Genomic DNA, 20,915 nt, shown 5'->3' with positions numbered 1-20,915 from the left:
CCGGAGGCGAGGATTACGCAGATCTTTCTTCACTTTTTATTATACATCAGGTTCAAAGTACAATAAGAAAAACATCAAACTACAAGTCCCATGAATCCGTAGTCATGGCAACCATAAACCAATGAACAGCTATAATATTGACAGTATAAATGCCTCCGAGCAACGTCATCCTCCCTCTTTCTTCACTGCTCGCGGTGACAGATAAGTGCCTTTCTGCCTCTTGCTACTTTTTCAGACTGGTCTAGGTGTACTTGATCATTTGACTTGCGCGCGTCAAGCGGTCATTTTTTCTTTGCATTTTCAGGGTTTTTATTGTTGTAGCAACGCTGTTGCTACAGACGCGCGGTAGGCATCAGTAGCCCGAGCGCTTTGTTTTCATTACGGTGACGCATCGGGCCCTCTACAGGGCGCGCGTGACGCTTCTGGCATTCGTGTTCGCAACACGCGCGCTTTTCAGCGTGTGGTGTTGCGTTTTTTAACGCGTTTGGGCTGGTTTGTACTGCCCGGTGCCGTGCCCCCTCCTGTGACACCAATTGGTTGATTCTTTGTTGAGCATTGTGCCTTCGGCAAAAAAAAATTGGTAGAGGACAGCAGTGGGGGGGGGGGTGGGTTACCCCACAAGATTTTTTTTGGGGCGCAAATTTAGTTTTGTCTCCTGTCTTTTCTCTCATGAGCGCTATGCAACCTGCCCAGGACCAGGAGTCTTTTCCCCTCACGTCCCCTGAGGCCCCTTCCCTCCGCGCTCTTCCCTCGGGGTGGAGGGGGTTTTGTCTCAGGCCATTGCGCAGGCTTTGGCTCCTTTTAAGGAAAGCATGGCGCAACTGGCTGCGCAGGGGCCCTGGCGTGACGGGGGTTGCCCATGGGGCTTCCCCCAGGAAACCACGCAAGCGTGACGTGGGGCACCTTGGGGAAACGGAGGTGGCTCCTTCCCTTTCAGATAAGGGTGCGCTCATGCAACTGCGTTTACCCTACTGATGTCAAGGGTCACCCCAAATCAGATCTCTTTCTGGGATCTTCATTGGGCATGGTTGGCGACTCTGAGGGGGATTTTTCCTCGGTGGAAACGGGTCATCCGTGGCACCCAGGAGCCTCTCTTCCGGATGCCCAGGATCCGGGAGAGTCGGATTCCGATATGTTTGAGCCGGAGGGCATTTACCATCCCCGCTCATCTGAATGGCACCCGGATCCTAAGGTGGCGGATTATGTGGCAGGTAAACTTCGCCAACCGTTGGACAAGGATGTGCGGGCACGGCTCAGGGCCGAGTGCCCCCACCCCACTCTCCCAGATAGAGTGGCCGCCACTCCGGAGTTGGACCCGAAGCTTTGCACTTTCTTCGGGAAGTATGTTAAAGACCCAAAAAAGGGGATCGATAGGTCTTGGCGAGCGTGCCAGGATAAACTCCTGGACGTCGCTGGACCCCTCACGCAAATTATCCAATTGGCCGAGCGGGCCAAATTGTCAGGTACACCGCTTCAGACTGAAGTCGTTGCGGGTTGGGCCCAGAGGGCTTTATGCCTTCTTGGGAATGCCAACTGCTTAATATTTCAGCGGAGAGGCGCCGTTCCCTGCTGATTAAGATTGATCCCAAGCTGGGGGAATTATCAGCTTCAGAAGCAGGAGCGGTGGCGCAGGGGAATCTGTTCGGTGACCCCTTCGTCAAGGAACTGGGGAAGTTTGTGGCCACTTTTTCAGCCCTGGATAAGGCACAATCTTCCATAAAGAACATTTTTCCTGGGAAGGTTTTTGGAGGGGCCGGACGAGGTAGGGGTTGCTCTTCTGGCCGCCAATTCCAGCAAGGCCCTGGTACTTCCCGACAGTTTGGCTGGCAAGACGGTCGACAGGGAACTTTCTTCCCCAACAGGGGGAAAGGACGAAGACGAGCAGGTAGAGGAGCCCGTGGTGCAGCCAATGCTCCTGGAGGACCCTCTGGTAAGGATTACCTATTTTTTCCCTCAAAATCTGGGAGGGCGACTCCTCTGGTTCAGACACAACTGGGAACTCATCACTTCGGATGCATGGGTGCTACAAACAGTATCAGGTTTTCACATAGAGTTTTGGGGAACTCCAGTTCAGGAATCGATTCCCAAACCTATGATTTTTTCGGACGCGGATTCCCGCCTCATAGATGCGGAGGTGCAGGAGTTGCTGCGCAAGGGTGCTATTTGTTCCACGTCGCTTCACCCAAGAGGTTTCGTCAGCAACCTTTTTCCCTCCACATCGCAGGTTTCTGCAGTTTCGGTGGCGACAGCAGGTGTTCGAGTTCACCTCTCTCCCCTTTGGTCTTTCGTCAGCCCCGTGGTGCTTCACCAAGCTCCTCAAACCGGTGGTGGAGTTCCTTAGGTCGAGGGGAATCCGCCTCATTATTTACCTGGACGATATCCTCTTGATGGATCAGTCCAAGACTTTTCTTATTTCCAATGTGAACACGACTATTGCGCTGTTGCAGGACCTGGGGTTTGTTATCAACTTCCAGAAGTCCGATCTGATCCCATCGCAATCAATGACTTTCTTGGGGTTCCTGATAAATTCCCAAGCGGCCTCCCTAAGTCTCCCGCTCCAGAAGATTGCAAAAATCAAGAAGGAGCTGAGGATCGTGCTGAGACGGGACAAGATCTCGCTTCGCCAGTTAGCCAGAGTGGTGGGCTTACTATCCTCATCGATTCAGGCTATTTTTCCAGGCCCTCTTCATTACAGGGCTCTCCAGCGCCTCAAAGCACATCACTTACACCGGGGGCTGACTTACTCCGAACGGATCTCTCTCAATCCGGAAGCCAGGACAGAGTTGCTGTGGTGGTTGGACCACATGGAGGCCTGGAACGGGAGGGCCATTTTCGGCTCTTCTCCCGATCTGATCATAGAGTCGGATGCCAGTCGGCATGGTTGGGGAGCTCGTTGTGGGCATTTTTCCTTCAGAGGTCGTTGGACGACTCAGGAACTCGACCTCCATATCAATTGTCTGGAACTCCTGGCGGGTTCGTTTGCGATCCGATCTATGACCTGGGACAGGGTCTCGTGTGTGGTTCTTCTTCGGATGGACAATATTTCGGCAGTTCAATATATCAACCTCCTGGGGGGGCACTCGGTCCAGAGCGTTAGCCGAATTGGCAAAGGACTTTTGGCATTTTTGTCTCGCGCACCAGATATCAGTCACAGCGAAATACCTACCGGGAATTCACAACGCTACGGCGGACTGAAACTCCAGGTATCTGACGGATTCCAGCGATTGGCAGCTGGATCCGGCGATTTTCCGGGCGATCATGACTCATCTGGGTCCTTGCATGGTGGAACGCGCAGATTCCCCGCTATTTCAGTAAGCGTCCCGACCCGGGAACGGAAGCCGTGGATGCGTTTCAACAGATCTGGACCCCCTTTCTAGGATATGCATTTCCCCCTTTCCTGATGATTCCGAGAGTTCTGTCGCTAGTACGTCGCCAACAAGCCACGATTATTCTGGTGACTCCGTTGTGGCACTCTCAGGTGTGGTTTCCAACCCTGTTAGAACTGTTGTGAGACTTTCCTCTTCGCCTTCCTCCTCACCCCCTCAATCCTTCGGGACTCCTCGGGCCAGTCCCATCCGCTAGTTCTCCAGGGTCACCTGCAGTTGGTAACCTGGAGAATTTCCGGAGCCGCTGGCACGATTGCAGCCTTTCACAAGAGGCTCAAACCTTCATTTCTCAAGCCTGGGCCCCTGGGACTGACAAAAGATACAGGTCAGCCTGGTCTAGATGGGCTTGCTGGTGTCTGGACAGACATACAGATCCCTTGGGGGCCCACGTTACAGATGTTCTGAATTTCCTGGGGAAATTTGCCTCGTCAGGGTTGTCATATTGCACGGTACACTCTTTTCGTTCCGCTATTTCGGCTGAACATCCTCCTTTGGAGGGCTACCCAGTGGGGTCTCATCCATGGGTGTGCAGGCTACTCAAGGGTGTTCGCCTGTCCCGCCCTCCCCAACCCAGATACAATGAGTTGTAGGATGTTAACCTGGTTTTAAGGTTACTATCCTCTTGGCAGGATAATACTTTCCTCTCGAGGAAACAGTTGTCGGCGAAGTTGGCAATGTTGTTGTGTCTCATATCTTGCAAGAGAGTCTCGGATGTTCGAGCTCTTGACGTGACGTCCAGAGTTTTTTCTCCTGAAGGGGTTACCTTCATGATTTCCCGTAGGACAAAATGTGATACTAGATCAGTGTCTTACCCGGCGTTTCCCTTTGTCCCAAAGTTATGTGTGGTTCGTTGGCTCAAGGCATATGAAGAAGTAACGGCTACCCTTCGCCCCCCTGGGGAGAAACAGCTATTGATTTCTTTGAAGAAACCGTTCAAAGCGATTTCTTCACCTACCATTGCTAGGTGGATCAGATGGATCCTATCCGAAGCGGGTGTGGACATTCAGGTTTCCGGCGCTCATTCGACTCGAGGTGCCATGGCCTCTAAAGCTGTCCAGGTAGGTGGTAGGCTAGAGGACATCATGAGCGCAGCCGATTGGTCCTCAGAGTCGGTTTTCAAGAAATTTTATTTTAAACCGATCCAGAAGGCGGCCTCTCTGGTGGTAAGTAAGCTTTGAACTTGCATAATCCTCGCCTCCGGTCCTGCTATAGAATGTAAAACTTCCTAGCTAACGTGAAGGAAAGTTTCAATTCTATTAAGGATACGGAGGCGAGGATTATCCCACCCGTCACATGATAAGTTCCTTCCCACCCGGAAAGGACAAGTGGACCAAGTTCAAGGTGGTATACTTTCTGTGATTTGGAGTGCAGTCTCTGATGTATAATGACTTATGGATACTAGGTTGTTGGTTTCTTTATGCTTGGTTGCATTGTATGCCTCATGCTTCTTTTGGTTGTAGTTGTTTTTATTACAATCACCTATCGGGTGGCTGATGCTGTGTTACATTCTCTCTTAGGTTCTGAGTCAACGGCTACTTGAGGTTCTGCTGTCCCTTCGCAGTGAAGTCGAGGGAGGATGACGTTGCTCGGAAGCATTTATACTGTCAATATTATAACTGTTCATTGGTTTATGGTTGCCATGACTACGGATTCATGGGACTTGTAGTTTGATGTTTTTTCTTATTGTACTTTGAACCTGCTGTATAATAAAAAGTGAAGAAAGAGCTGCGTAATCCTCGCCTAAGTGTCCTTAATAGAATTTAAACTTTCCTTCACGTTAGCTAGGAAATTTTACATTCTTGACGCGATAGCTAGAATTTTTTTTTATTCTCTTTGGCCTGGGAACAGAGCTCCAGGGACCAGGGGTATCCCAAGAAACCCTCCTGAACAGCTCAAAGAGGCAGGAATTGACAGGGGACAAAGTTTGATTTCCCAACATCTCCAGCTGCTCCTCACATCCGACTTAAGGCAAAGGCGAGAGACTCTCGAACTTTTAAGCAAAAAATTGTTAATTTATTTTTGTTGTCTACCGCCTGAAATTGCCTCTGCTTTCTAAAAAAAAGCAATGGGAGAAACACATCATCCCAAGTATCTTTTTTTAAATCTCCTACTTTTTGCTTCTAAAATGTTGGCATATGGCTCCGACACAAAAGAAGTTTAGGACTAAACTGACAACGCCACCTAACCTGTTCGTTCCAAACCGAGCATGATTTGAGCGAACATCCGCTGCCATCACGATAGCAACAATTTTGAGCGAGCCGGTTTGAATACATAATAATTTGTTTATCTGAGTTACCAGATGTTTGCCTGATCCTAACATGGCCTCCACCGTGACGTATCATCGACCGCATCATTATTTTCACACAATCAACTTGCTGTCCGTATCAAAGCTTATCAAAGACCGTGTGATACAGCGACACCCGTTCTTTCCTTAGGTGAATGTCTCTACTCAATGAGCCAATAAAAAAAAAAAATTATTATTGCTGCACTAACCTAGGTAATTAGACAAACCCCACTATCGACTTTATTTATTGGAAATATAAGTGCAAATAAAAATAAAGTTTCCATTCTGTTTATGTGCACTGTATAATACTGCTTAGCTCTACATATTTGTTTCCAAAAACAGGTTGTTTTTTATTTGTGAAGCTTATGAGAGCAACTTGAGCTTCTCGGTTTTTAACTGGTAACTAGTGTGTAGTAATTCGCTTATTTTATTCGCACGCGTATCTTTACATGATGGCCGCCAATGTTAAAGCTCGGGAGGGGCGGGCCCGGGCCTGCTCTAGTCTGCTTTCTAGATCTATGACTTCCGTGCCGGTGACTTGACTTCTGTATGTGCTACGTTCCCTTTTGCTGACGGTGTCTTCTTTGGGTGTAGCCTTTCTACACACCTGACGCCGAATAGTCTTTACCCGCGAAGATGTGAGTGACATTTAACAGCTGTATATTTTGATCACTCTTTTGTAACAAATAAACTGTTTAAATCCCAGCAGCGAATTGGGCGATGGGGTTTTAGTGTACCTTAATCTAATGATAACTGAGGCGTTTCAGTGGTGTTCATTTGTCTTCATGCCTGTGCTTCTTTGGACAGTGTGTTTCACCAACAGTATTTTTGTGAATTTCGTGACCCCTGCAGCTTTGATGCGCATGCCATTCAGAAAACCCCTCGCATCATCGTTTGGTCCTGCCTCAGCTCCTTTTGAAGTCTTATGTTTACTACTGAAAAAGCCAGCCAATGCTATATGGCACCAGTGCTGGAGTTTTACAATTGTGGATCACGGTGGGCAACAAAATTGGGATTGAGTCATGAAAAGCAGTCTGAAAGTCAATTTACACATTTATTTTTTTAAGAACTCTTACAAAAAATTGGCAGGTATGATAAACGTGTCAGCAAATCTCTCCTGGCGTAATAGGTTGCATTTTAAATACCCGGTTAAAGCGCCTGCAGCAGAGAGCTTTGTGTGCTTAGTACGTCTCCGGAATTTATAAAATGGTTAGATAACCTTGATGATTAAAGCATTTGCTGGAGAGATCTGTGTTTTGTTTAGTCACAGTTTTCACTTGCAAAGTAGCATAGAGGGTTAATGTTTCTCCTGGAAGCACATCGTGTAACATGCAGATGGTAGATTATTGTGTTAGATATGTAAGTGGGTCACTGTTTTTGACACAGAAATCTTTTTATTACTTGCAGTTCATAAATCTTAGTCCTCCTAATATATCAGAGCGAGGTATAGCCTTATTGTTTTTTCTTAATGTGCTATTACAAGGCTGCTAAAATGGATCTTTGGGTAGTAATAAATGGCAGTCCCAAGCTCTGTGTTACATTTTAAATCCTGACTTTGTTTCTCTTTCTGCTATATACCTTTAGTATATAATCCCTGCTATTAAAGATGACGCTTGACTCCTACACCATGAAACCAATTTTATTGTATTTAACATTCTGTACGATTTACCCTACACACTTGTATGATTATCAGTTGTAATGTGTGTGCATGATGTAAAGCTCTCCGACACACTACAGTGGGTTGAGAAACACTATATAAAAGTATTCAATAAGAAAAAAGTAAGTGCTAGTTAAAATGTTGTTTGTGTAAATTCTCGTACATACTGATACACGAGACACTTTTACAGTGCTTGCATATATCTTACATATAGGGTTTGCACTGTCATACCTCAATGCAGAATTATACTTGAACGTAAGGAGGGCTGAAGGCCATTTAAATTTGTTGTTTGTTGTAGGCTGTAGGAAGTTGGTTCTGTATGTGCTATTTCAAAGTAAGGAATAGCATGCACAGAGTCCAAGGGTTCCCCTTAGAGGTAAAATAGTGGTAAAAATAGATAATACTAATGCTCTATTTTGTGGTAGTGTGGTCGAGCAGTAGGCTTATCCAAGGAGTAGTGTTAAGCATTTGTTGTACATACACATAGACAATAAATGAGGTACACACACTCAGAGACAAATCCAGCCAATAGGTTTTTATATAGAAAAATATCTTTTCTTAGTTTATTTTAAGAACCACAGGTTCAAATTCTACATGTAATAGCTCATTCGAAAGGTATTGCAGGTAAGTACTTTAGGAACTTCAAATCATCAAAATTGCATGTATACTTTTCAAGTTATTCACAAATAGCTGTTTTAAAAGTGGACACTTAGTGCAATTTTCACAGTTCCTAGGGGAGGTAAGTATTTGTTAGTTTTACCAGGTAAGTAAGACACTTACAGGGTTCAGTTCTTGGTCCAAGGTAGCCCACCGTTGGGGGTTCAGAGCAACCCCAAAGTCACCACACCAGCAGCTCAGGGCCGGTCAGGTGCAGAGTTCAAAGTGGTGCCCAAAACACATAGGCTAGAATGGAGAGAAGGGGGTGCCCCGGTTCCGGTCTGCTTGCAGGTAAGTACCCGCGTCTTCGGAGGGCAGACCAGGGGGGTTTTGTAGGGCACCGGGGGGGACACAAGTCCACACAGAAATTTCACCCTCAGCAGCGCGGGGGCGGCCGGGTGCAGTGTAGAAACAAGCGTCGGGTTTGTAATGGAAGTCAATGGGAGATCTAGGGATCTCTTCAGCGCTGCAGGCAGGCAAGGGGGGGGTTCCTCGGGGAAACCTCCACTTGGGCAAGGGAGAGGGACTCCTGGGGGTCACTCCTCCAGTGAAAGTCCGGTCCTTCAGGTCCTGGGGGCTGCGGGTGCAGGGTCTCTCCCAGGTGTCGGGACTTTGGTTTCAAAGAGTCGCGGTCAGGGGAAGCCTCGGGATTCCCTCTGCAGGCGGCGCTGTGGGGGCTCAGGGGGGACAGGTTTTGGTACTCACAGTATCAGAGTAGTCCTGGGGTCCCTCCTGAGGTGTTGGATCGCCACCAGCCGAGTCGGGGTCGCCGGGTGCAGTGTTGCAAGTCTCACGCTTCTTGCGGGGAGCTTGCAGGGTTCTTTAAAGCTGCTGGAAACAAAGTTGCAGCTTTTCTTGGAGCAGGTCCGCTGTCCTCGGGAGTTTCTTGTCTTTTCGAAGCAGGGGCAGTCCTCAGAGGATGTCGAGGTCGCTGGTCCCTTTGGAAGGCGTCGCTGGAGCAGGATCTTTGGAAGGCAGGAGACAGGCCGGTGAGTTTCTGGAGCCAAGGCAGTTGTCGTCTTCTGGTCTTCCTCTGCAGGGGTTTTCAGCTAGGCAGTCCTTCTTCTTGTAGTTGCAGGAATCTAATTTTCTAGGGTTCAGGGTAGCCCTTAAATACTAAATTTAAGGGCGTGTTTAGGTCTGGGGGGTTAGTAGCCAATGGCTACTAGCCCTGAGGGTGGGTACACCCTCTTTGTGCCTCCTCCCAAGGGGAGGGGGTCACATTCCTAACCCTATTGGGGGAATCCTCCATCTGCAAGATGGAGGATTTCTAAAAGTTAGAGTCACTTCAGCTCAGGACACCTTAGGGGCTGTCCTGACTGGCCAGTGACTCCTCCTTGTTGCTTTCTTTGTTCCCTCCAGCCTTGCCGCCAAAAGTGGGGGCCGTGGCCGGAGGGGGCGGGCAACTCCACTAAGCTGGAGTGCCCTGCTGGGCTGTGACAAAGGGGTGAGCCTTTGAGGCTCACCGCCAGGTGTTACAGCTCCTGCCTGGGGGAGGTGTTAGCATCTCCACCCAGTGCAGGCTTTGTTACTGGCCTCAGAGTGACAAAGGCACTCTCCCCATGGGGCCAGCAACATGTCTCTAGTGTGGCAGGCTGCTGGGACCAGTCAGCCTATACAGATAGTCGGATAGGTTTCAGGGGGCACCTCTAAGGTGCCCTCTGTGGTGCATTTTACAATAAAATGTACACTGGCATCAGTGTGCATTTATTGTGCTGAGAAGTTTGATACCAAACTTCCCAGTTTTCAGTGTAGCCATTATGGTGCTGTGGAGTTCGTGTTTGACAGACTCCCAGACCATATACTCTTATGGCTACCCTGCACTTACAATGTCTAAGGTTTGGTTTAGACACTGTAGGGGTACCATGCTCATGCACTGGTACCCTCACCTATGGTATAGTGCACCCTGCCTTAGGGCTGTAAGGCCTGCTAGAGGGGTGTCTTACCTATACTGCATAGGCAGTGAGAGGCTGGCATGGCACCCTGAGGGGAGTGCCATGTCGACTTACTCGTTTTGTCCTCACTAGCACACACAAGCTGGCAAGCAGTGTGTCTGTGCTGAGTGAGAGGTCTCCAGGGTGGCATAAGACATGCTGCAGCCCTTAGAGACCTTCCTTGGCATCAGGGCCCTTGGTACTAGAAGTACCAGTTACAAGGGACTTATCTGGATGCCAGGGTCTGCCAATTGTGGATACAAAAGTACAGGTTAGGGAAAGAACACTGGTGCTGGGGCCTGGTTAGCAGGCCTCAGCACACTTTCAATTGTAAACATAGCATCAGCAAAGGCAAAAAGTCAGGGGGCAACCATGCCAAGGAGGCATTTCCTTACACAACCCCCCCCCAAACGAAAGAGGATGAGACTAACCTTTCCCAAGAGAGTCTTCATTTTCTAAGTGGAAGAACCTGGAAAGGCCATCTGCATTGGCATGGGCAGTCCCAGGTCTGTGTTCCACTATAAAGTCCATTCCCTGTAGGGAGATGGACCACCTCAACAGTTTAGGATTTTCACCTTTCATTTGCATCAGCCATTTGAGAGGTCTGTGGTCAGTTTGAACTAGGAAGTGAGTCCCAAAGAGGTATGGTCTCAGCTTCTTCAGGGACCAAACCACAGCAAAGGCCTCCCTCTCAATGGCACTCCAACGCTGCTCCCTGGGGAGTAACCTCCTGCTAATGAAAGCAACAGGCTGGTCAAGGCCATCATCATTTGTTTGGGACAAAACTGCCCCTATCCCATGTTCAGAGGCATCAGTCTGCACAATGAACTGCTTAGAATAATCTGGAGCTTTTAGAACTGGTGCTGAGCACATTGCTTGTTTCAGGGTGTCAAAGGCCTGTTGGCATTCCACAGTCCAGTTCACTTTCTTGGGCATTTTCTTGGAGGTGAGTTCAGTGAGGGCTGTCACAATGGATCCATATCCCTTCACAAACCTCCTGTAATACCCAGTCAAGCCAAGGAATGCCCTGACTTGAGTCTGGGTTTTTGGAGCTACCCAGTCCAGAATAGTCTGGATCTTGGGTTGGAGTGGCTGAACTTGGCCTCCACCTACAAGGTGGCCCAAGTAAACCACAGTTCCCTGCCCTATCTGGCATTTGGATGCCTTGATAGAGAGGCCTGCAGATTGCAGAGCCGTCAAAACCTTCTTCAGGTGGACCAGGTGATCCTGCCAGGTGGAGCTAAAGACAGCAATATCATCAAGATAAGCTGTGCTAAAGGACTCCAAGCCAGCAAGGACTTGATTCACCAACCTTTGGAAGGTGGCAGGGGCATTCTTTAGACCAAAGGGCATAACAGTAAACTGATAATGCCCATCAGGTGTGGAGAATGCTGTCTTTTCTTTTGCTCCAGGTGCCATTTTTATTTGCCAGTACCCTGCTGTCAAGTCAAAGGTACTTAGAAATTTGGCAGCACCTAACTTATCAATGAGCTCATCAGCTCTTGGAATTGGATGGGCATCTGTCTTGGTGACAGAGTTGAGCCCTCTGTAGTCCACACAAAACCTCATCTCTTTCTTTCCATCTTTGGTGTGAGGTTTGGGGACTAAGACCACTGGGCTAGCCCAGGGGCTGTCAGAGCGCTCAATTACTCCCAATTCCAGCATCTTGTGGACTTCCACCTTGATGCTTTCTTTATCATGGTCAGACTGTCTAAAGATTTTGTTCTTGACAGGCATGCTGTCTCCTGTGTCCACATCATGGGTACACAGGTGTGTCTGACCAGGGGTTAAGGAGAAGAGTTCAGGAAACTGTTGTAGGACTCTCCTACAATCAGCTTGCTGTTGGCCAGAGAGGGTGTCTGAGTAGATCACTCCATCTACTGTGCCATCTTTTGGGTCTGATGACAGAAGATCAGGGAGAGGTTCACTCTCTGCCTCCTGATCCTCATCTGTTACCATCAACAGATTCACATCAGCCCTGTCATGGAAGAGCTTAAGGCGGTTCACATGGATCACCCTCTTGGGGCTCCTGCTTGTGCCCAGGTCCACCAGGTAGGTGACCTGACTCTTCCTTTCTAGTACTGGGTAAGGGCCACTCCATTTGTCCTGGAGTGCCCTGGGAGCCACAGGCTCCAGAACCCAGACTTTCTGCCCTGGTTGGAACTCAACCAGTGCAGCCTTTTGGTCATACCAAAACTTCTGGAGCTGTTGGCTGGCCTCAAGGTTTTTGGTTGCCTTTTCCATGTACTCTGCCATTCTAGAGCGAAGGCCAAGTACATAGTCCACTATGTCCTGTTTAGGCTCATGGAGAGGTCTCTCCCAGCCTTCTTTAACAAGGGCAAGTGGTCCCCTTACAGGATGACCAAACAGAAGTTCAAAGGGTGAGAATCCTACTCCCTTCTGTGGCACCTCTCTGTAAGCGAAAAGCAGACATGGCAAGAGGACATCCCATCTCCTTTTGAGTTTTTCTGGGAGCCCCATGATCATGCCTTTTAATGTCTTGTTGAATCTCTCAACCAAGCCATTAGTTTGTGGATGGTATGGTGTAGTGAATTTATAAGTCACTCCACACTCATTCCACATGTGTTTTAGGTATGCTGACATGAAGTTGGTACCTCTGTCAGACACCACCTCCTTAGGGAAACCCACTCTGGTAAAGATACCAATGAGGGCCTTGGCTACTGCAGGGGCAGTAGTCGACCTAAGGGGAATAGCTTCAGGATACCTGGTAGCATGATCCACTACTACCAGGATATACATATTTCCTGAGGCTGTGGGAGGTTCTAGTGGACCAACTATGTCCACACCCACTCTTTCAAAGGGGACCCCCACCACTGGAAGTGGAATGAGGGGGGCCTTTGGATGCCCACCTGTCTTACCACTGGCTTGACAGGTGGGGCAGGAGAGGCAAAACTCCTTAACCATGTTGGACATATTGGGCCAGTAGAAGTGGTTGACTAACCTCTCCCACGTCTTGGTTTGTCCCAAATGTCCAGCAAGGGGAATGTCATGGGCCAATGTTAGGATGAACTCTCTGAACAGCTGAGGCACTACCACTCTCCTAGTGGCACCAGGTTTGGGGTCCCTGGCCTCAGTGTACAGGAGTCCATCTTCCCAATAGACCCTATGTGTTCCATTTTTCTTGCCTTTGGACTCTTCAGCAGCTTGCTGCCTAAGGCCTTCAAGAGAGGGACAGGTTTCTTGTCCCTTACACAGCTCTTCCCTTGAGGGTCCCCCTGGGCCTAAGAGCTCAACCTGATAAGGTTCAAGCTCCAAAGGCTCAGTTCCCTCAGAGGGCAGAACTTCTTCCTGAGAAGAGAGGTTCCCTTTCTTTTGCTGTGTTGCAGTTGGTTTCCCAACTGACTTTCCTGTTCTCTTGGTAGGCTGGGCCATTTTTCCAGACTCCAGCTCTACTTTTTCACCCTGTGCCTTGCATTGTGCTCTGGTTTTCACACACACCAGTTCAGGGATACCCAGCATTGCTGCATGGGTTTTTAGCTCTACCTCAGCCCATGCTGAGGACTCCAGGTCATTTCCAAGCAGACAGTCCACTGGGATATTTGAGGAGACCACCACCTGTTTCAGGCCATTGACCCCTCCCCATTCTAAAGTAACCATTGCCATGGGATGTACTGTTCTCTGATTGTCAGCGTTGGTGACTGTGTAAGTTTTTCCAGTCAGGTATTGGCCAGGGGAAACCAGTTTCTCTGTCACCATGGTGACACTGGCACCTGTATCCCTCAGGCCCTCTATTCTAGTCCCATTAATTAAGAGTTGCTGTCTGTATTTTTGCATGTTAGGCGGCCAGACAGCTAGTGTGGCTAAATCCACCCCACCCTCAGAAACTAGAGTAGCTTCAGTGTGGACCCTGATTGGCTCTGGGCACACTGTTGATCCCACTTGGAGACTAGCCATACCAGTGTTACCTGGATGGGAGTTTGGAGTGGAACCTTTCTTGGGACAGGCCTTGTCTCCAGTTTGGTGTCCATGCTGTTTACAGCTATGACACCAGGCCTTTTTGGGATCAAAGTTTTTACCCTTGTACCCATTGTTTTGTGAAGAGGTTCTGGGCCCACCCTCCTGTGCAGGTTTTTGGGGGCCTGTAGAAGACTCTTTACTATTTTTAGTTTTGGTTGTCTCATCACCCTTCTGCTGGGGAGTCTTTGTGACCCCTTTCTTTTGGTCACCCCCTGTTGAAGTCTTGGACACCCTTGTCTTGACCCAATGGTCCGCCTTCTTTCCCAATTCTTGGGGAGAAATTGGTCCTAGGTCTACCAGATGCTGATGCAGTTTATCATTGAAACAATTACTTAACAGGTGTTCTTTCACAAATAAATTGTACAGCCCATCATAATTACTTACACCACTGCCTTGAATCCAACCATCTAGTGTTTTCACTGAGTAGTCAACAAAGTCAACCCAGGTCTGGCTCGAGGATTTTTGAGCCCCCCTGAACCTAATCCTGTACTCCTCAGTGGGGAATCCAAAGCCCTCAATCAGGGTACCCTTCATGAGGTCATAAGATTCTGCATCTTGTCCAGAGAGTGTGAGGAGTCTATCCCTACACTTTCCTGTGAACATTTCCCAAAGGAGAGCACCCCAGTGAGATCTGTTCACTTTTCTGGTTACACAAGCCCTCTCAAAAGCTGTGAACCATTTGGTGATGTCATCACCATCTTCATATTTAGTTACAATCCCTTTAGGGATTTTCAACATGTCAGGAGAATCTCTGACCCTATTTATGTTGCTGCCACCATTGATGGGTCCTAGGCCCATCTCTTGTCTTTCCCTCTCTATGGCTAGGATCTGTCTTTCCAAAGCCAATCTTTTGGCCATCCTGGCTAACTGGATGTCCTCTTCACTGGAGTTATCCTCAGTGATTTCAGAGTTGTTGGTCCCTCCTGTGAGGGAACCAGCATCTCTGACTATTATTTGTGGAGTCAGGGCTTGAGAAGCCCTGCTCTCCCTAAGTAGGACTGGAGGGGGGGAATTTCCCTCCAAGTCACTATCTTCATCCTCTGAGTTGCCATCCTCAGAGGGGTTGGCCTTTTCAAACTCTGCCAAAAGCTCCTGGAGCTGTACTTTGGTAGGTTTGGGGCCCATTGCTATTTTCTTTAGTTTACAGAGTGACCTTAGCTCTCTCATCTGTAGATGGAGGTAAGGTGTGGTGTCGAGTTCCACCACATTCACATCTGTGCTAGACATTATGCTTCTAAAAGTTGGAATACTTTTTAAGAAACTAAAACTGGTTCTAGAATCTAATTCAAACTTTTAACAAACTTTTAAACTCTAAAAGAAATGCTAACAGGGACTAACACAAGGCCCTAGCAGGACTTTAAAGAATTTAGAAAACTTTTCAAATTGCAAAAATCAATTTCTAATGACAATTTTGGAATTTGTCGTGTGATCAGGTATTGGCTGAGTAGTCCAGCAAATGCAAAGTCTTGTATCCCACCGCTGCCACCAATGTAGGAAGTTGGTTCTGTATGTGCTATTTCAAAGTAAGGAATAGCATGCACAGAGTCCAAGGGTTCCCCTTAGAGGTAAAATAGTGGTAAAAATAGATAATACTAATGCTCTATTTTGTGGTAGTGTGGTCGAGCAGTAGGCTTATCCAAGGAGTAGTGTTAAGCATTTGTTGTACATACACATAGACAATAAATGAGGTACACACACTCAGAGACAAATCCAGCCAATAGGTTTTTATATAGAAAAATATCTTTTCTTAGTTTATTTTAAGAACCACAGGTTCAAATTCTACATGTAATAGCTCATTCGAAAGGTATTGCAGGTAAGTACTTTAGGAACTTCAAATCATCAAAATTGCATGTATACTTTTCAAGTTATTCACAAATAGCTGTTTTAAAAGTGGACACTTAGTGCAATTTTCACAGTTCCTAGGGGAGGTAAGTATTTGTTAGTTTTACCAGGTAAGTAAGACACTTACAGGGTTCAGTTCTTGGTCCAAGGTAGCCCACCGTTGGGGGTTCAGAGCAACCCCAAAGTCACCACACCAGCAGCTCAGGGCCGGTCAGGTGCAGAGTTCAAAGTGGTGCCCAAAACACATAGGCTAGAATGGAGAGAAGGGGGTGCCCCGGTTCCGGTCTGCTTGCAGGTAAGTACCCGCGTCTTCGGAGGGCAGACCAGGGGGGTTTTGTAGGGCACCGGGGGGGACACAAGTCCACACAGAAATTTCACCCTCAGCAGCGCGGGGGCGGCCGGGTGCAGTGTAGAAACAAGCGTCGGGTTTGTAATGGAAGTCAATGGGAGATCTAGGGATCTCTTCAGCGCTGCAGGCAGGCAAGGGGGGGGTTCCTCGGGGAAACCTCCACTTGGGCAAGGGAGAGGGACTCCTGGGGGTCACTCCTCCAGTGAAAGTCCGGTCCTTCAGGTCCTGGGGGCTGCGGGTGCAGGGTCTCTCCCAGGTGTCGGGACTTTGGTTTCAAAGAGTCGCGGTCAGGGGAAGCCTCGGGATTCCCTCTGCAGGCGGCGCTGTGGGGGCTCAGGGGGGACAGGTTTTGGTACTCACAGTATCAGAGTAGTCCTGGGGTCCCTCCTGAGGTGTTGGATCGCCACCAGCCGAGTCGGGGTCGCCGGGTGCAGTGTTGCAAGTCTCACGCTTCTTGCGGGGAGCTTGCAGGGTTCTTTAAAGCTGCTGGAAACAAAGTTGCAGCTTTTCTTGGAGCAGGTCCGCTGTCCTCGGGAGTTTCTTGTCTTTTCGAAGCAGGGGCAGTCCTCAGAGGATGTCGAGGTCGCTGGTCCCTTTGGAAGGCGTCGCTGGAGCAGGATCTTTGGAAGGCAGGAGACAGGCCGGTGAGTTTCTGGAGCCAAGGCAGTTGTCGTCTTCTGGTCTTCCTCTGCAGGGGTTTTCAGCTAGGCAGTCCTTCTTCTTGTAGTTGCAGGAATCTAATTTTCTAGGGTTCAGGGTAGCCCTTAAATACTAAATTTAAGGGCGTGTTTAGGTCTGGGGGGTTAGTAGCCAATGGCTACTAGCCCTGAGGGTGGGTACACCCTCTTTGTGCCTCCTCCCAAGGGGAGGGGGTCACATTCCTAACCCTATTGGGGGAATCCTCCATCTGCAAGATGGAGGATTTCTAAAAGTTAGAGTCACTTCAGCTCAGGACACCTTAGGGGCTGTCCTGACTGGCCAGTGACTCCTCCTTGTTGCTTTCTTTGTTCCCTCCAGCCTTGCCGCCAAAAGTGGGGGCCGTGGCCGGAGGGGGCGGGCAACTCCACTAAGCTGGAGTGCCCTGCTGGGCTGTGACAAAGGGGTGAGCCTTTGAGGCTCACCGCCAGGTGTTACAGCTCCTGCCTGGGGGAGGTGTTAGCATCTCCACCCAGTGCAGGCTTTGTTACTGGCCTCAGAGTGACAAAGGCACTCTCCCCATGGGGCCAGCAACATGTCTCTAGTGTGGCAGGCTGCTGGGACCAGTCAGCCTATACAGATAGTCGGATAGGTTTCAGAGGGCACCTCTAAGGTGCCCTCTGTGGTGCATTTTACAATAAAATGTACACTGGCATCAGTGTGCATTTATTGTGCTGAGAAGTTTGATACCAAACTTCCCAGTTTTCAGTGTAGCCATTATGGTGCTGTGGAGTTCGTGTTTGACAGACTCCCAGACCATATACTCTTATGGCTACCCTGCACTTACAATGTCTAAGGTTTGGTTTAGACACTGTAGGGGTACCATGCTCATGCACTGGTACCCTCACCTATGGTATAGTGCACCCTGCCTTAGGGCTGTAAGGCCTGCTAGAGGGGTGTCTTACCTATACTGCATAGGCAGTGAGAGGCTGGCATGGCACCCTGAGGGGAGTGCCATGTCGACTTACTCGTTTTGTCCTCACTAGCACACACAAGCTGGCAAGCAGTGTGTCTGTGCTGAGTGAGAGGTCTCCAGGGTGGCATAAGACATGCTGCAGCCCTTAGAGACCTTCCTTGGCATCAGGGCCCTTGGTACTAGAAGTACCAGTTACAAGGGACTTATCTGGATGCCAGGGTCTGCCAATTGTGGATACAAAAGTACAGGTTAGGGAAAGAACACTGGTGCTGGGGCCTGGTTAGCAGGCCTCAGCACACTTTCAATTGTAAACATAGCATCAGCAAAGGCAAAAAGTCAGGGGGCAACCATGCCAAGGAGGCATTTCCTTACATAGGCCCAGTTGGAAGAAACAAATAAAGCCCTCCCTCACCTCCTGCGCATTGCTGCAGACAGGAAGCAGACAATGTGCAAGCAGACAATGTGCAAGCACTAATGAATTGTGTCATGATGTTTGTGTTACATGAAGTAAATCCACGGATCCAAGACTTGTTGGTTAAGTCTTTATTATACAGCATCCACAACAGTCCTGCTGCTTACTTGCTTCTTCCTTCTCTCCCCAACCGTCCCTCCGAGAATCCTCAGGACATCTCCCTTCCATTCTCTGACATCATTGGTCAATGATGTCAGAGTCTAGCCAAGACCACAACACATCTTCTTCCCATAAAAACAGTAAACTTAACTTATCCATATTACAATAACGTTATAACACATTGATAAAAAAGAATACAATGGAAGGGAAAACAAAGAAAGTTAACACAATGCAAAACCATAAAAAAGGAACAATATATAGTAAACTCATTTGTCAAAAATGTAACTAAAGCTAATGCAATGGAAATAAAAATGGAATATTCCAAAATGATCAAATATGTAATCACACACACAAAGAGCCTCTTTAACATGTAAAATCCTCTAAGTATTTAGGAGTTGTTTTATTTCTTACACTCCTTCTAATCTTCTCTCCAGGATCAGATCCACCAATATTTTCCTCCTTGCACATTCCCTCAGTCATTGGTCCAACATTCTCACATTTGGCTAAACGCGACATGCTCCACACATCACCCCCTTCCAGAACAACAACATTCCTTCTCACTTGCACAATCTTCTTCGGTCCCATAAACTTAAACGTCCCTTTCCTTGACCAAAAAGGTTTCTTAACATATACCATGTCACCTACATGCCAAAACCTTTGATGAGCACCATGTTTCACATCAAATGCTTTCTTATATTTTGCTTGATTTGCAATAACTTTGTGTCGGAATACATCTTTACCATCCAGCGAATCCCCAATCTCCTTATCAGCTAACAACCACGGAGGATTAAGTTTAGAACCCGCCAATCTACCTCTCAATATTCTAAAAGGAGACATACCAGTAACGGCATTAGGAGCATTCCTGTGGGCCCACAACTTCTCCCTGAGGACCGTTTTTAAAGGAATACCTTTGTCCATAGCTGCCTGTGCACTAGCTACTACCAACTGGTTCATTTTTTCAACTAACCCATTGGCCTGGGGGGAATATAAAGCAGTGCGAAAATGAGAGATAGCTAAATTGTTAAGAAAATTCTTCATTTCCGATGAGATAAATTGCACAACAATGTCAAATGCCTCCTCACACTCCGAGGTCCACACAAAATCCACACCTTTCTTTAGCATAGCTCTTAAAGGTTGTACCACACTCGCAAAGTTTCTAATGAACTTCGAGTAGTATTCTGCTAAACCAAGAAATGAGCGCACTTGATCTCTGTCAGAAGGAGTAGGCATTGATATGATAGATTTTGCCAATGTCACTTTAGGTTTAATACCATCACCAGATATGGTGTGCCCTAGATAAGAAACTGTTCCAACCTTGAACTTGCACTTTTCTTTTTTTAATGTTAACCCTTTATCCTTTAATCTCCTCAAAACTGCTCTGAGAACAATATCATGCTCCTCTTCATCTTTACTATAAATCAGCATATCATCTTGGAAGAATAAGACAGAACTCAAACCCTTAAGCACTTCTTTCATTATTCTTTGGAAACATGCAGCAGCCGACGCTAAGCCAAAAGGCATCCTAATAAACCTAAAAGCTCCCAAAGGCGTAACAAAAGAAGTTAAGTGTCTTGAGTCTGCATGAAGCAAAATTTGATGGTAGGCCGCAGATAAATCCAACACACTAAATACCTTGGCTTGTGAAAGCATGGTTAAAGTTTCATTAATATTTGGCAAAGGTTGACGGTCTACCCATATGCACTGGTTGAGACCTCTCAAGTCCACACACATTCTAATTTTAGAACCATTGTCCTTGGGGACTAAAACAATGGGAGCCAACCATTCCGAAGCTTCAATTTCTTCTATAACTCCCAAACTCAGCAGCCTGTTAAGCTCATCCTGCAACGGAGACAACATCAAATGAGGCACTTTCCTTACTTTATGTACTACTGGTTTGGCAGAAGATTTCAAAATAATCTTATGCTTGAAATCTGCCAACACCCCTAATTTGTCACTGAACACTTCAGGAAATTCGTTCACAATTGAATCATCACTTCCTATATGAGATATAGAAAGAACTTGTTCAGGGGAATTTGGGTCGAGAATAATGCCCAGATCTTTTTGATGTCTCCACCCCAACAAGTTATCTCCTCGTTTGGCCACATAAATTTTCCCTACAGTTTCACGTCCCTTGAATTTGATTGTCATCAATGAATAGCCAAATAAATCAATTCTCTGTCCACCATAGCCTATGGGGTTAATGTCTGGAGGGAAAAGTTCAATGTGGTCATTACCAAAAATTGTCTCCCAGTTTTTATCACCTATTAAGGTAAAAGGAGATCCTGAATCTGCAAGGACAGTAACAACCTTACCATCAATCTCTATATCACATTTTGGCATCACTAACTTGGTGTCACTACTTATAGTATCAGGACACTTCACATTTAAGATCAATTGTTGACTTGACATCGCTTCATCTATTACATTTATCTTTAAATTTTTGCAAACTTTAGCTAAATGTCCTTTCTTTCCACAATTCCTGCAGTTGACATTCCTAGCAAAACATCTCGGATTGTTTGCTAAATGTCCAGAACTGCCACATTTATAACATTTAAGTTTGGGCTCTTTGGGCATGTCGCTGCCCCCTTTTAGATGACTTGCCACTGGTCTTTGTATGATATTCCTCTCTTGTAAACCTTCTTGGG

The 20,915-nt window shown here is 47.5% G+C and overlaps 1 protein-coding gene across 1 annotated transcript in view; it reads left to right on the top strand.

The window, feature by feature from the left end:
• The first annotated feature begins 6,182 nt into the window (after positions 1-6,182).
• The window catches only part of UFM1 (ubiquitin fold modifier 1), a 111,052-nt gene continuing 96,319 nt past the window's right edge, over positions 6,183-20,915 (top strand). Inside the window, exon 1 of the mRNA XM_069205492.1 lies at positions 6,183-6,308. Within this exon, the coding sequence (XP_069061593.1) occupies positions 6,307-6,308 (2 nt within the window). The 5' untranslated portion in view covers positions 6,183-6,306. The remainder of the gene's footprint in view (positions 6,309-20,915) is intronic.

This window comes from Pleurodeles waltl, chromosome 8, assembly GCF_031143425.1.
Source record: "Pleurodeles waltl isolate 20211129_DDA chromosome 8, aPleWal1.hap1.20221129, whole genome shotgun sequence".
Taxonomy (NCBI): domain Eukaryota; kingdom Metazoa; phylum Chordata; class Amphibia; order Caudata; family Salamandridae; genus Pleurodeles; species Pleurodeles waltl.
The sequence above is the reverse complement of the archived record's forward strand: the minus strand, read 5'-3'. Positions and strand labels throughout refer to the sequence as shown.